Here is a 15,220-nt window from a genome sequence, read left to right on the forward strand (position 1 = left end):
GTGACTATATATAACTTTTTTCATGCATTTTAGTTAAATTGAGTTTAATATCGTTGTATAATAGAACCTACGGTATAAATAATAGGAATATCTTTATAGTGATAACATGTTTTTTTTTAATATATCGGTGAAAGAAGATACTCTACATTGAATATTATTTTATCAGAGATAATTTCATTTGTGACAACTTATCCCGTGCATTTGAGTTATTTTTAAAATATTATATGTGACAACTTATCTAGCGTTTTTGCTCCTAAAACAAACTTGTCTTGTGTATTAAATTTAACTTAATTAGTGAAAGAACATACTCTACAGTGAATCTTATTTATTATATCGATAAAAAATATATCTTATCAATGACAACTCAACAAAAATTATTTTATTAGCGACAACATATGTTTTTTATCAGAGTTAATATCATTTGTGACAACTTATCTCATGCATTTGAGTTATTTCTAAATTTTTATAAGTAACAAATTATCTAGCGAATTTGTTCGTCAGAGAAAACATGTCTTACATATCCAATTTAACTTTATTAGTGACAACATCTTTCTTGCATAATAGTTGAATTAATCAATATAAACTTATGAAAAACATTTTGGGCTATACATGATACACACATTTTGGTTTCCACTTTAAAACCAAAATAAAAAAACCATTTTTATGATTTTGAATATATTTAAAACCATTTTTTCGTATGCTTATTTGTACATACATATAACTTTATTTCTTTGTTGAATTAGTAGTATAACTTATATGACTTTGTTGTAGGATAACGATGCTAGTTAGCAATCCAGATTATTTTTTATGTAAATAAAAAAACTATATTTTTTCCTTAAATTTTTATGTTCTTATATAATGCTTTTATTTTAAATAAGTTCTTATATAATGTATATTTTTGAAAGAACCCACACATAAAAAGGCCAACCCAGTAACCCATTAAAGCCCAACCCAAGAACCCACACATAAAAACCTATCAGCAACACACAATCTCTAACCCTAGCCGCCGCTCTCTCCCAGTCTTGCATGTATGTGGTTTCTTCCTCCTCTCCGACAACCATCATCTTCTCTCTAAATTTCAACAAAATCCAACCATTAAAACCAGCATTCTACTCCTCTCATTGTCCTCAAGAAAACCCATAAATTTATTTTATGTTTTGAGGAGTTAAAATTTTGAGTATCCATCTTCTCTTATATTTTCCGGCCACCGCGAGCCACCGATGCAAAAACCAAACTCCAAACTGACAATCTGCTTATGCTGAGCATCAACAACAGAAACCCACAAAAAATGACCGTTGGAGTAACTTCGCCTGACACAGCAACACCGATGATATCCTCTGTCATGCCAGCATACATGCAACAACAACAATCAAAACATGAAATTAGATTTGCTTCTGTTGTATTTTTAAGAGATGTAAGATTCTTTTTTCTTTCTTTCAAAGATGTAAGAATTTTTGTGTTGATCGTTATGTTTTTCTTTCTTTCAAAGATGTAAGCTTGTTTAGAGATCTGGTACGAATGGTAGTCTGTTGGTGATCCATCTATTAGATCTGGATAAAAAACGTTTTTTTTTTTTTTTTTTTTACTTTTGTTCAGCAAGAATCAGTAAAAAAGATTAAAAATGAGGACTTTTCTAATCAGGAAATAAGAAGATTTTTTTAATGGATGAATAATATTTTTTAACAAAAATTATTATACTTTACTTTAAAAATTAAGCTAAAAATGACACTATTAGGAAATCGAATGACGAAAAGAATGTAATAAGGGGAAGATTACTTTTCAGTCATACTTTTTTTATTTTTTTTTTATTTTCGCATAAATAAAGAATAGAATCGGAGATGAGAATTATGATTTTTTTTAAAATAGTAACGGGCTGTAAAAACAAATTAATGGTAGTGAAAATTGTAGACACACATTTTATATCATGCAAAGTTGCTGTATCTTTTTGATGTTGTACTCATCTTCATTTTCTTATGTTTTTTTCCTCTTCTTAATCCTTCACGGTAGTTTTCATTTTAATTTATACTCTATTTTTTATTTATAAAAAATAGTATCATCTTTATTTTTACTCTATTTCTTTCTTCAAAACTTTTAATAATCTAAAGGAAGATTGTGCAAGTTTAGAAGTATTTGAAAAAGTTTGTACATAACATTATAACACAATTTTACTTTTTTGAAAAAGCTTTTTTTCTCTTGAAAAATTATGTCTGACCATATTTCAAGTGGTATTTATTTTGTTGCCTATGAAACATAATAATTTTAAAAAATTGATTTTTATTTTGCAGAACATCGGCTTCTACTGTTGACTGGAGAATGAGCAACTTGTAGATCTCCTGCAACATTAAGAAGAACATAATATGAAGTTTAGGAAAATGTATAAGAGGATAAAGTGAACAAAAGCTCTTAATGAGAGAAGTAAGATTTTATTCCTGAAAATATTCTTGAAAATATAATTTTGAATAAAGGGATATTATTCTTGAAAATATTCTTGAAAACAATCACAGATCTGAATATTCCTTCAAAAAAAATCACAGATCTGAGTATTATAATTTTTTTTATAAATGTTATTATAAATTTTTATGACAATTATCCCATTCAACTCACCTTTTTTTTATAGAAAATATTGGTATAGCATAAAATATAATATTTTTTGTACAACATAGAATATATTTTGATTGAATGTATACTTTTTTCCCTCAAATGAAAAAAAATTAATTGTGTTGTTAAACTTTCAGATTACCTCTTTGTATAAAAAAAAAACTTCAGAATGAAATAAAAAAACTGTGGTTACTTCCCCATGTGAACTCTCACACACATATGTATATGTTGGCTCTTCCTCTCGGTCTTCTTGTATCTTCAATAATTCTTCAATAAAATCACAACAGAAATATTGATATTTCTTTTGATCCTTGTATTCATCTTCCCTTTCTCGCTCATTTTCAGGTTCTTACTATTTCATACCGGTATTCATCATCTTCATTTGTTGTTTATTTTTTCTGTCCAACAAAACAAAGGAAAAACTGTGCAAGAAAATAAGTATTTGAAGAAGATTGACTATGGTGTAAAACTTTATTAGATATTTGAAGTAATCTATTTATTATAATTTGAATATGAATGTTGTTTGATACTTTGAAGTACAACTTGTTATGTTATACAGTTGGAAAAAAGTAAACTCAGTTTAATATGATGATACTTTGGACATAAAGAAACAAAGAAGACAATTTTACAAAGGAAAAAGAGTTCTTATTACCTTACCATTGTTCTTCCTGCAACAGTAAAATGAAGACAAAAAAAATAAAATAAGTAGTTTAGTGATAATTTTGATAGCTTTGTTAAGAAGAAAATGAATTCGTGTACCTGCTGTGTTCTTCTTTTTAAAATAAACAATGTTCCTGCAATTTGAGAAAAGAAAATGGAGTTCAAAGAATGAGGCAAAGACAGAAGAGAAAAAGGAAAATGAGAGAAGAGAGACATTTGAGAGAATGAGAGTATTTTTATTTTTTGAAAGAGAGAGAATGAGAGAGTATTAAATTATCAAAGAGTATTGAATGAAGAGTATTTGAAATTTGAAATTGTAAATTTGGCTCCATTGTATTTGAAATTTGAAATTGAAACTTTGCCTCCATTGATATTTCAAAACTCTTTATCTACCTTTCTTTGCCACGTGTCACATAATGAAGCTACCCACTTGTCAAGCAAAGCTGCAGCCAATTGGCACATATACACGCTGCCAGATGTCGCCTTGTGGATGAGCGTGCACTACTTTCTTATATTATAGTAGATGTTGTAGGTGGACATTAGCAACATTAAAAAATGTTGATCATCAAAGTTTAAATGTAGTAGTGTATGGTATGCAATATCAATGTTCAAATGGACTCTAGTCAGCCTCAAGTAGCAGATATTAATCAAAGAATTGAGCAGGAGAGGATATATGGTCCAGTGCTTCCCAAGTATGACTTAAAAAAACACAATTTAAAAATATTCAAATGAAATAGGAGAATAAATTTTGGATATGCTAGTATCAATAGAAACCTATATAATTATAACCTGGTAACCTACTAAAGATAAAGTAGTCATAACCTTAATATCAATAGCAATTCCTACGATCGTGTCATCAATAGGTTTTGGATATAAGGCAAACAATATTTATAAGTTACAGTTGAATTATGGTACAAATAGCATTTCATACATATGTAACTTTGAATTCCTTATAAGATGTTAGAAAATATGGAATATAGTAAAAACACATATTCAATAGAATCTGCATAAAGAAGTTACAGTTGGCAAGATAGATTGAATTATGGTACAAATAGGAATAAATAGCTTGAAATTAATTGAAGTTATTTCATTACCAGCTGTACTGAAAATGCCATGGATTCGTGGAAAATATAACATGAAATTTCAAAGTTATTATGTATGCCTATCTAGACAAAATGATAGAGAACAACATGTTGGGTGATAAAGGTGTCCGGAGATCTTCATCACATTAGGCTTTGAGCAATCACATAAGTGAGTTCAACATTCACTCTTCCATGTATCCAATGTGAGACTCTAACTCACTTTTGATGTACCAACACAACATTGATACCTCATAAGAACAAATTCAATCATCGTAAATGATTAATAGATTCAAATATTGTTTTTGAAACAAAAAAATTTATTGCACAAGCAAAAACCCAAGAACATAAATTGTATGTGATAGTAATTACAACAATTGAAAAGCAAATCCGCAAAGCGAAGGTATTGCGTAAACGAAAAAACAAAACAACAGCAGCAACAACAACAGCAACAACAACAACAACAGCAACAAAAAACCAGGGCCTCTCAAACGTCTTTGACTCAACCAAAATCTAACAGCCAACACTACCTCAAAATAGTGAAAAACAGGCACTCGTAACCACAAACCATAACAGTCAAACAACTAAAAGAAAACACCTTGAATCAACCCTGAAAAACACAGAAATACAGTACTAAAACGGCACTGAAATACCCTCCATATGGTAGGTCATGGCCAGCGATAAGAATCAAAACATAACCTATAAATACCACCCACAGTGCAGAATTCAATTATTTGGCCTCAAAAGTAACTCTTTCGCCAACTTCAAAATAAGTAAGAAAAATTGATACCAAAGCATTATATAAACTGAAAGAAAAGCAAGCACTAAGCATATATATAACGACATTGCAATTCATTGATGAATAAAACGAAGCAAAACATAAAACCAACAGAACAAATCCTTGACTGAAATTGTAAAATGTTGAAATAGAGTCTCTTAGCTATCTTTAAACTAGGAAAATATAAAGATAGAGACTAAACCCTAAAATTTAATCATTCAAAAGCCCATTGATTTTCGCGACGAAGTTCCTCCTCCTCTTCTTTAGTGAAATCATTCTCAATGTTCAAAGTGTTGCGAATCTCCTTCGGTGTCTTACCCTTGATCATGTCTGCTACAGTCATACATGTAAGATCCAATACTCTTGATATGTAAATAGTTAGCTGCCATGATGAGATCAAAGAGTGTAGGCTTATCAACATTGACGAATTCAGCATCCCATTTCTTCAATTCATCCTTAGAGCAGTTTCCATTGGAACTCTCAGCCTCAACATGCTTCTTGCAATACTCAATAACCTTCGCCAAGATCCTCCCGGTTACCTCAGAAATAGGGATTCCAGTGTCGCTGCCAACATCCTCGATCAAATTCTTGACCGTTTCAGATTTCATAGCCACCGCCTTTGCAATTACGAAGGTTTCGCCGTCGGAACTCTTCAACATGATCTTCTTAGTCGATGATTCTTCAACACCTGACATGATTTTGATTTCAAAAGGTAAAAAAAACCCTAAATCCTAATAGAGTGAGTGAAATCAAACTTAATGATAAAATAATAGGCCTGAGTCATCGTATTTATAACTGGATAACCCGTGTGAACGCACGAGTGTGAACGCACGAGTGTGAACACATGAGTGTGAACACACAAGTCTTAAAATAATAATTAATTCTTCAAAGATATACCATCACTAAAAATATTAATTTAACAATAGAAAACAATAAGCATTATCCAAATGCAATATCAACATTATTTTTTTGAAGGAACAATATCAACATTATTGAATATTTAAAAATTTCGACAAATATATAGAGATACTTAAAAATATTGAAAATGGGTCGAAATATAAAAATGTAGCTTCTTATCTTCTTTGTTGATGATTCTTCAACAGATGACATGATTTTGATTTTAAATGCTAAAAAAACCTAAACCCTCATAGAGTGAGTATAATGAAACTTAATGAGAAAATTATAGGCGTGAATCACAGTATTTATAACTAGATCAGCGACATGTGCGACACACAAGTCTTACAGTAAATACTTAATTTTGTAAAGATATATCTAGACTAAAAACGTTAATTTAAGAAACATTATCTGAATGCAATGTCAAGTTAGCACTAAGGTGCAAGTTAGCAAGCTACACCCACCTAAAATTATTAAGGTGCAAGTTAGCAACCTATACCCACTTGATTATTTACACTCATTTTTATAAGTATTATTAAGGTGCAAGTTAGCAACCTTTACTAATTTACACCCACTTTCATCATTCCAAATATTGTTTCCTTAAAAGTTTGTCTTTATTACATGTTTTGTACCTTAAGCATGTCATTGTCATTTTTGTTTCTTTTTTTAAGGATCTTTTTTAAGCTAGTTACAAAATTGCCCTTTTATTTAAAATTAATTAGAATATAAACAAAAGGGTGTTTTAGTAAATTATAAGTGGGTGCAGCTTGCTAACATGCACCTTAGTGTTTTTAGGTGAGTGTAAGTTAGCAGCCCCATATATATATATATATATATATATGGGTTATTTAGCTTCTTCAAAAAAAAATTTGTTGCTGCCTCAATCTTCTTTTCTACTGTGATTTGTAAATCGACAACGGTACTTCACATAGAAGGTAATACACATGACTATTGATCTTTCATTTTGAAAATTACTACTCCGGTCCTTGAGAATTGGTGGATATTTCAATACGTGGTATTAGCCAACACCATTGTTGGAGAGTTGGTTTGCGTGCATCATCACCACCAATTGTGTGGAGTTATTTATAACTCAATTACATTAGCCTGGCTCAATCATACTTCCGATTTTGATTGCTCTACTGGTTCGTTGTTTCATCTATTCTCCATATGTTGGTTGTTGCTTTCTACCCACCAACTGTTTGTGGAATCGCCTAAGGCAGCCCGCATAGCCTACAAGTGCCAATGGCCATGTGTTTCTGAAGCTGCACCTACGTCAGATATGGTGCACCAATCTGTTCCAGCATCAACAATGGACTTGGCAATAACAGAACAACCTGTTTCAGCACCAGCAATGTCCTTTGCAGCAGCTCTTGCGGGGAAGACGGTAATTGATGACAAACCCTTCCCTTCTCCATGCATTAAAGGTGGTGCGTTGAGCATCAAAATCTGCCAGGAGGAATACCGTAAGGGAGTAGAAGATTGTCGGAAGGTGTTAAGGGCTCGGTTGACTCTTAACAAAGGAGACAAACCTTATTCGGCACGTGATCTCAGTATTAAAATTGATAAGACTTGGAAGACAATGGCAGGATGGAAAATGGTGCCTCTTGGCAAGGGGTATTATGACTTTCATTTTGACTCGGCGGAGGATTTAAAGAAAATATGGGCAACAGGCACGGTAAATCTCAAGCCTGGTTTGTTGAGATTTTCACAATGGACCAAAGACTTTAAACTTTTGACGCAGAAATAGACTCATGCTTCGCTTTGGATTCGTTTGGTGGAGCTACCACAAGAGTATTGGCGGGAGAGAACCTTGATGGAAATTGCAAGTGCAGTTGGTACTCCTATAGATATCGACGAACCAACTAGAAATCGTTCCTTTGGTCATTATGCTCGCATTTTAGTGGACATTGATTTATCTAAGAAAGCATATGATGAGGTCCTTGTGGAACGTGATGGTTTTGCGTTCATAGTGGAGGTACAATATGAACGGAGACCTTTGTTTTGCCATCATTGTTACTCAATTGGGCATAATATCACCACTTGTAGATGGTTAAATCCGCAAGCTGCCAAAGAGAAAGTGGATCGTGGGAAACAACCGGCCAAAGATACTGTTGTGGCGCCCCCTAAGCTTAATGGTGAGGGTGCCTCTACTATGGCTATTGGAGGCAATGGATCGTGGATTCCTATTTCTGTCAATTCCACAATTACAACCACTTCTAGGACTATGGTCCCAGTTCCTCAAACAACACAGGCTACATCTTCTCAGATTCCAGTCAACACTATTACTCAATCAATTCCGGTTTCTTTACCTGTAGTGTCGGTTTCAGACATTACCTCAAATTCGTTCAGTTTTCCGCTTCATAATGTTTTTGACCGTATTAACCGTATTCCGACTGATGAGTTACCTTTGACTAGTACTGTGTTGGAGGAGGTTGTTCCCCTTGTAGCGCACGATGTCGTGCAACCCATAGAAGTGGGGAGGTCGTATCAGACACGGGAGGTGTTGGAGAGCCCCAAGATGGCTGATGTTACTAATCCGCTTCTGGATAGTGTGGATCATAATCTTGTGAGCCCGACGGAGCTGGTGGAGAGTCCTAAGGGTTCTAATGAGCGCGATACACACTCATCCCCTCTTGGGCGTGAGGACATACGACCCGACAGAGTGGCACAAACAAATCAGACATCGCGGGGGGTGTTGGAGAACCCCAAGGTCGATGATTTTTCTGAACCACTTCAGGATGGTGTGGTACATGATCATGTGAGCCCACGGGCGCTGGTGAAGAGTCCCAAGGGTGCTCATGAGAGTGTTGCACGACCATCCTCATTTGAGCATGATGACATGTATGAGGTATATGTTTGTTTCGAAGACCATCACGATATATCTCTCATTGATCCTCCAATTGTTACACTTGAGAACTCTTATGGGTCTCTGGATGGTATAGATGATGTTCTTGTTGTTTCACAAGCCTTGAAATCACCTATGGTTACCGAAGCATCAAGCGTGGTTGATGGGGGTATGCCCACGGCAAAGGAACAAAATGTGGTCATTTTGCAAAGACAAGAGGTTCATCCTAGCAATAATATCCAGCATGGTTTAGATTTGTGGGAACGAGTCCATGCTTATGATGCAAGATCAGTAGCTGAAGCAACTGATGGTTTCATGTTTGTTCTTACACGAAATCAGAAACTGAAGCTTAAGGTACAACACATCTTATCAAAGCAGCCATCCAAATCCCGTGCACAGGGTGACACTCAACCGTCTGCTCAATGAATTTTCTCTCGAACTTTTCTTCCATATGAGGTGAAGATTGGTTTTTTTTTTTTTAGGGTCAAATGTGGGTTACCTAATTATAGATTCCCTTAATCTAGTTTTGGGCTGTTTTGTTGTTTTTCAGTTTCTTTTTCTGTTTTTAGCTGGGTTTTTTTGGAGGGTTTTGGTATAGTCCCCCCTCCTTTTGTAAATTTATTTTCCCCCTTTTTTAATAAATTTTTCGAGATTGGCGGCATAGGATGGAGGTATTTCGGGGTGCCAACCTAGTTGGGATGCCGATGATGTCTCCTAATGTCTGTCCTCTTTCCTTGCTTATCAAAAAATATTTATATATATATAGGGGGCATATCACATGAGAATGGCAATCATATGTGAGAATGATAGGAATAAATTAGAGCCATTAGATTAAAAACAAGGGCTGAGATTAAAACACAATCTCCTTTAATATAAGAAAAAACTATGTTGTGGAAAATCTAATTATACCCTAATCCTTTTATATGTTAATTTACCATTTTTAGGGGTATATCTGGTCTTTTCTCCTACATTGAACAACTATCTGTCTGCAAAATATATTTATGCCCTTATCCTTTTTATAGTAAGCATTGTCATTGACCCATTTTTAGGGGTAAGCATTGTCATTCACCCATTCACCCATTTTAATATTGCAGTGAAATGGTATGGGCAATCTCCTCATTTAATCAAAAGCTTTTTGAGGCATACTGACATCCAAATAACGTGAATGAGGGAATAATTTTTTTTTAATTGCTTTTTATAAATTCTTGGATGCCGTTAAACTATACTTATTTTTGTACTCTTATCCACCTTTTCAATTTGAATCCTTCTACAAAATTTTGGCTCTCAGATTTGAAATTCAAATTTGTTTTGCTCATTCAAATGTTTCCCACACATTTCATTCTTTCTTCATACTATATTAATCCCTTTTTCAGTTTCTTTTTCTCTCTACATCTCCTCTTCTATTTCTATCATTTTGCTCTTCATTTTCCTCCTCCATGTGTAATCTTAAACTCCCATATCTAACTGTTGATTGTTTTTTTCTGCAGAAAACATTAAAGATATCCAACTCTGCAAAACCAAGAAGGAAACCGGTAAGTAAATGACAATAACACCAATTTCTTTTGCAAGTAAACACTCCAACAACTGAAGATAACATCTATAATTTCTTTTGTAAGAAAGATAACATGTATAAATAAATAGTTGAGCTTTTGTTTGCAGGACATGTTGGATGAACGAATGGCGAGAAAAAGCCATAGATATTGGTAACACCTTTGGTAGGTGACGGATAAATGTATGTTACCGATAAGTGAGAACAAATAAACTGAATACCTTGATTTTTAACCAATTTTATTTGCTAGGTTTTCAAACTTTTATAATCTCCATCTTCTCTTGAAAGCTGTCCTCTTGAAACTTGAAAGTTTTTTTTTTATAGGGAACTTGAAAGTTGAATATTTTTCAACTGCAAGTTGAAGTCCTGTAAATAAAAATTAATTTATCAGATCTACAAGTATATTTGATGTCTAAACTTTACTCTTTTCATTAAATTAAATAAATACATACATAAGAATGTTATTCATCTGAGTCTTATTCAACTGACATTTTTTGATCTATAAATGTTATTGCACTCAAGTTGAAGTCTCTTTATTGAACTAATAAATCAAAAAATAATAATATAAAATGAATTTTGAAAAAAATAATTGTTATGGTGAGAAATATTCCAAACACCAATAAAAAAACCTTTTAGTTCTTAAACAGAAAAGTCTGAGAGAATTTGTGGTTTATTCACCTGTGAAGATCTGTAAACAACAACTTTCAATTCTTAAAGTCTCCATTTAAATCTTTTGATTGTTGTTGTTGTTGTTGTTGCTGCATGTTTGATGACTAAACTGAGGCTATTGTTATCAATAGTATTCATTGAAAATAAAACAAAATAAACTTGGATGAAAACATACAAGATTGGGGCATGTATCAGATGAGTGTTTGTGTAAAAATTCTGACCTAGATCTGGTCCAAAACATACAAGATTGCAAGCTCCGCTACGGTGGTAACCGGAAGGTAGTCTGATCCTTTTTTTTTTACTGGGTTTTGTAGAGAAGATTGAGAGGACTCTTTTTATGGTGATGGTTTTTCAAAAGTTTGTATGTGGTTGTCGAGATCTAGCCGAAAAGATGATTGTAGGGAAATTTAAAATTATCTTTGACATGAAAATAAAATTGATAGAGTAAAATTTATATACATTAATGTTTTTTGCCGATTTGTTATAAATTATTTATTTTTTCAAACATAAGTTAAAATCTTTTTTTCTATACACATAAATATAATAAATTATACAAAAAATATAATAATTAGGTCCGCACATGAAAAAAAAATAGTTGAAAACAACTCAACTTTCGACCAATTATGTTTCCTCACAAGAACAATGGATACAAATCAATGCCTTTTTTCCTTTGATAAATGTGATTTTGTTGTTGCCTGTATGTTTGAAAGAAGATATGAATATATAATCTGACCTTAACCATGACATTGAATCCTCATCAACTAAAACGGACGGAAAAAAATATCTTTATTTTGACTTAATTATGATCTTTTTGCAGGAAAAAATTAAAAAAATTATGATCTTTTTATTTGACAAGGGTTGAAATCTCAAATTAATATCAAATCTTAATGATTTTTTTTTTGGTTACAAATCTTAATGATTTCGATGCACAAACAAAGACAAATGATATAATTAAACAAAATAACATGAGAATAGTTTGTTTGTGCATGTTTAGTTTCAGATTTCAGTATGTAGATTTAATAAAAAAATAAGTTAGATGTTTAAATAAAATCAAAAATCCATCAATTTAAAGTAGAAATATGTGAATGCTGAGTTATTGTCCCAATACAAGTTATTGTACCGGTAAAATAGAGAAGGAGGAGGACTTACCAAGAACAAGAAAGATAATACTCCGAAACTTTGATAGTAGAAAGATTTAATACTGCAGTTTGAGAAAATTTCAAGATATTTCCTTTTGAAAATCTATTTTGATAGAAAGAAAGAGGAGAATGAGGTGATGAATAATATGTAATTATTTTTGAGTAAAGGTCGTCGGAAAGATATAGATCTGGCGTAAGTTGTCGGTGACAGTGGTTCATGGTGAAAGAGAAGAAGAAGGGATGGTTTCAGGCGAGAGAGAAGGGAAATATGTGATAGATTCACTTAACCGACAGATTTTGTTAAAAGTAAACAAAATATTATTTTTTGAGAAAGAAAGTAAACAAAATATTGAATAATGTACAAGTTGAATGCACATGAATATAACATAGTATATGCCCACTAACTAATAGGTTCATGATATTAAATAGGTTCATGCAGAGCGAGAAGATAATATAGCATATGTGATACTACCTCCGTCCCTAATTATAGGACCCTTTTGAAAAAATAACGGGAATTAAGATAGTGGATATTTGTATTAAATATGTTTGTAATTGCTATTGTTTTTACAATTTTATCCTTTAAGAGAGAGGGTTGGTTTATATTTTCAACATGTTATTTATTGTTGATTGAAGAAAAAGATGTATAATAAATAGGGGCATGTATGTAAAGAAATAATTAATGTAGTTGGAAATAGCAAAAGGGTCTTATAAAAAGGGACAAAAAAAATTCTCAAAAGGGTCTTATAATTAGGGACGGAGGTAGTAGTATATACCCACTTTTAATAATATTGAATGCACGTGAATTAAAATCCTATTGAAAATAATTACTTATTCAAAATGTTAACTTGATAAGTTTTTAAATGGGTCCTGCTAACCTGTGCCCCGAGGACTGGTTAAGCATATCATAAAAGGGAATTCAACTATAAAAAACACACGGGATCAAAATTTGTGAATAATCAATTTATAAAATACGGGACAAAGATTTGTGAATGATAAATATAAATAAAACGGAACCAAAGTTTCGGAATGATAAATTTACAAAAAGCATGAGACTAAAATTTGTGACTTATAAATTAAAAAAAAAATACGGGACCAAGTAAATTTGCTAAATTTAAATTTGGAACCACAAAAATATTGGAGACCAATATATTCTAAATATGGAGACCAATATATTCTAAAAATATTGCTTTATAAAAATACATGACCAATATATTTGAATGATAAATATAAAAAAAAAATGTGGAACCAATTTTTATGTATGCTAATTAATATATCCAACAAAAATATATTTATAAAAAATTCTATGTTTACTATTTTCACTGTACCCGTGCGTCAGTGATTAAACTAACCCTGCACGGCTAAGGTTTTGTTGCTAAACCTTGAAGGCCACATGAAATAAAGTGTTTTTCGATGAAACTACGACGTCAACTTCACGATTTTGAAAAAAAAATAAACGAATGGATAGAAAATACAACATGAGAGGAAAAGATTGAAAGTGTTGGTATGGTTATTGAAGGTCGGACGGTGCGTGGTGGCTGCACAAGAGGGAGGCGGCTAAGGTTTTGTTGAGAGAAGAGGAAACCTGATGGGTTTTTCAATAAGTGAAGAGAGATAGAAAAAAATCCAAATGATACAATTATTGTGTGTTGTACGTGAGGAATGCAATATTTTTTTTTGAGTAACATAAATCAACGGGATAAGTTGTCGCTGATTAAACTAACTCTCATACACACAATTCAAAAAAAAATTGTTCCTACTAAAATTATAAAAATTACTCTAATACATGGGCGAAGTCATCAGTGATACACATTTTAAAATAATTGATATAGACGATACAAGTTGTCATTGCTCAATATTTAAAAAATTTATTCTAATACACGGGCGAAGTCGTCACTGATACACATTTAAAATATTTGATATAGATAAGACAAGTTGTCATTGCTCAAAAATGCACTTGACAGTTTTTAGCTAATAAATTTTCAAAATTGATTAAACTAACTTTAATACACATGACATGTTGTCACTAACTAAAAATAACGTAAATACATGAGAGAAGTGGGTATTGACAAAAATTACGAAAGTAACTCAAATACACGGGATAAGTTGTCACTAACTAAATTTACTCAAAAGTAACATAAATAATTAATGTCATATTGATAATTAAAATATACATTAAATTTTAATTCTCAAATTATAATTGCACCCGTGCGTCAGCACGGGTTTTTTTACTAGTTAAGTGAATCATGTGCTACAGAATTAAAACACCTTTAATCCTGCGAGGCCTCATTCTTCTTCTCCCTTTATTCTGGGTTGTTGTTCCAGCTTTCATTCCTTCCTCTAATTTCTTTCATCTTCGTTATAATTTCTCTCGCCCTCTTTTGCCCTTCCCATTTTTCTTCTGGGTTGTAATTTCAATCTTATTTCTTGAATTGTTCTTGGGTTTTTGTGTTGAAATCTTTTTTATTTCAATCTAATATTTTATAATTATTTTGTTTTTGAGGGGTAATTTCTTATAACTACTGGACTTCTTATTCAATCTTCAGTAGCAACATACAAAATAAATTTTAGAAATTCAATCCTGCTTATCTAATCTCTAACAACAACATACAAGAAAAATTCCTAAATTCTCAAATTACAAGATCTGCACTTGAAGAGGAGAGGGTAGAAAATGATTTAAAAAAATTGAGTTATTCTATGTTTTATAAAACAGAAAATAACTGAAGGCATGAGATAATTCAGGCTCCAAATCTTCGAAAATTGGACATACAGAGATCTATAGTAAGGGTTGAAGAAAATCGACCTTAGCCATGGAGAACAAGTAGTGTTGTCGGTGGAACGAAGGAGGTGAACAGGTGAGAATGAGAAAGAGTGCACGTGAGTGTTTATTGTGGTGTTTTAATCTCGGCCCTTGTTTTTAATCTAATGGCTCTAATTTATTCCTATCATTCTCACATATAATTGTCATTCTCGTCTCGTGTGATATGCCCCATATATATATATATATATATA

The 15,220-nt window shown here is 32.2% G+C and overlaps 1 protein-coding gene, 4 long non-coding RNA genes and 1 pseudogene across 12 annotated transcripts; 3 read left to right on the forward strand and 3 right to left on the reverse strand.

Moving 5' to 3' along the window:
• The first annotated feature begins 1,070 nt into the window (after nucleotides 1–1,070).
• On the forward strand, nucleotides 1,071–3,111 carry LOC146927732 (uncharacterized). Its single transcript, XR_015005817.1, has 3 exons — nucleotides 1,071–1,414; nucleotides 2,286–2,415; nucleotides 2,944–3,111. It is a non-coding gene; the product is annotated as an uncharacterized LOC146927732 (long non-coding RNA).
• A 246-nt stretch (nucleotides 3,112–3,357) lies between these two features.
• LOC146927733 (uncharacterized) lies at nucleotides 3,358–3,783 on the reverse strand. Its single transcript, XR_015005816.1, has 2 exons — nucleotides 3,652–3,783; nucleotides 3,358–3,392 (listed from the first exon to the last, which is right to left on the reverse strand). It is a non-coding gene; the product is annotated as an uncharacterized LOC146927733 (long non-coding RNA).
• A 1,387-nt stretch (nucleotides 3,784–5,170) lies between these two features.
• Nucleotides 5,171–5,854, reverse strand: LOC146927734 (SKP1-like protein 1A pseudogene; annotated as a pseudogene).
• A 1,968-nt stretch (nucleotides 5,855–7,822) lies between these two features.
• On the forward strand, nucleotides 7,823–9,280 carry LOC146927735 (uncharacterized). Its single transcript, XM_085707112.1, has one exon. It carries the CDS (start codon nucleotides 7,823–7,825, stop codon nucleotides 9,278–9,280), a length of 1,458 nt encoding a protein of 485 aa, XP_085563238.1.
• A 561-nt stretch (nucleotides 9,281–9,841) lies between these two features.
• On the reverse strand, nucleotides 9,842–12,486 carry LOC146927736 (uncharacterized). 8 transcript variants are annotated; one of them, XR_015005825.1, is made up of 5 exons: nucleotides 12,222–12,486; nucleotides 11,248–11,767; nucleotides 11,082–11,161; nucleotides 10,625–10,769; nucleotides 9,842–10,363 (listed from the first exon to the last, which is right to left on the reverse strand). It is a non-coding gene; the product is annotated as an uncharacterized LOC146927736 (long non-coding RNA). The 8 variants fall into 8 exon arrangements; XR_015005822.1 differs by having other exon boundaries at nucleotides 11,294–12,486; XR_015005821.1 differs by having other exon boundaries at nucleotides 11,082–11,176; nucleotides 11,294–12,486.
• On the forward strand, nucleotides 10,260–12,794 carry LOC146927737 (uncharacterized). Its single transcript, XR_015005826.1, has 2 exons — nucleotides 10,260–10,386; nucleotides 10,514–12,794. It is a non-coding gene; the product is annotated as an uncharacterized LOC146927737 (long non-coding RNA).
• The last annotated feature ends 2,426 nt before the right edge of the window (nucleotides 12,795–15,220 follow it).

The sequence above is a fragment of the Medicago sativa genome, chromosome 4 (genome assembly GCF_051527215.1).
Source record: "Medicago sativa cultivar Bolivia chromosome 4, Bolivia_mono, whole genome shotgun sequence".
Taxonomy (NCBI): domain Eukaryota; kingdom Viridiplantae; phylum Streptophyta; class Magnoliopsida; order Fabales; family Fabaceae; genus Medicago; species Medicago sativa.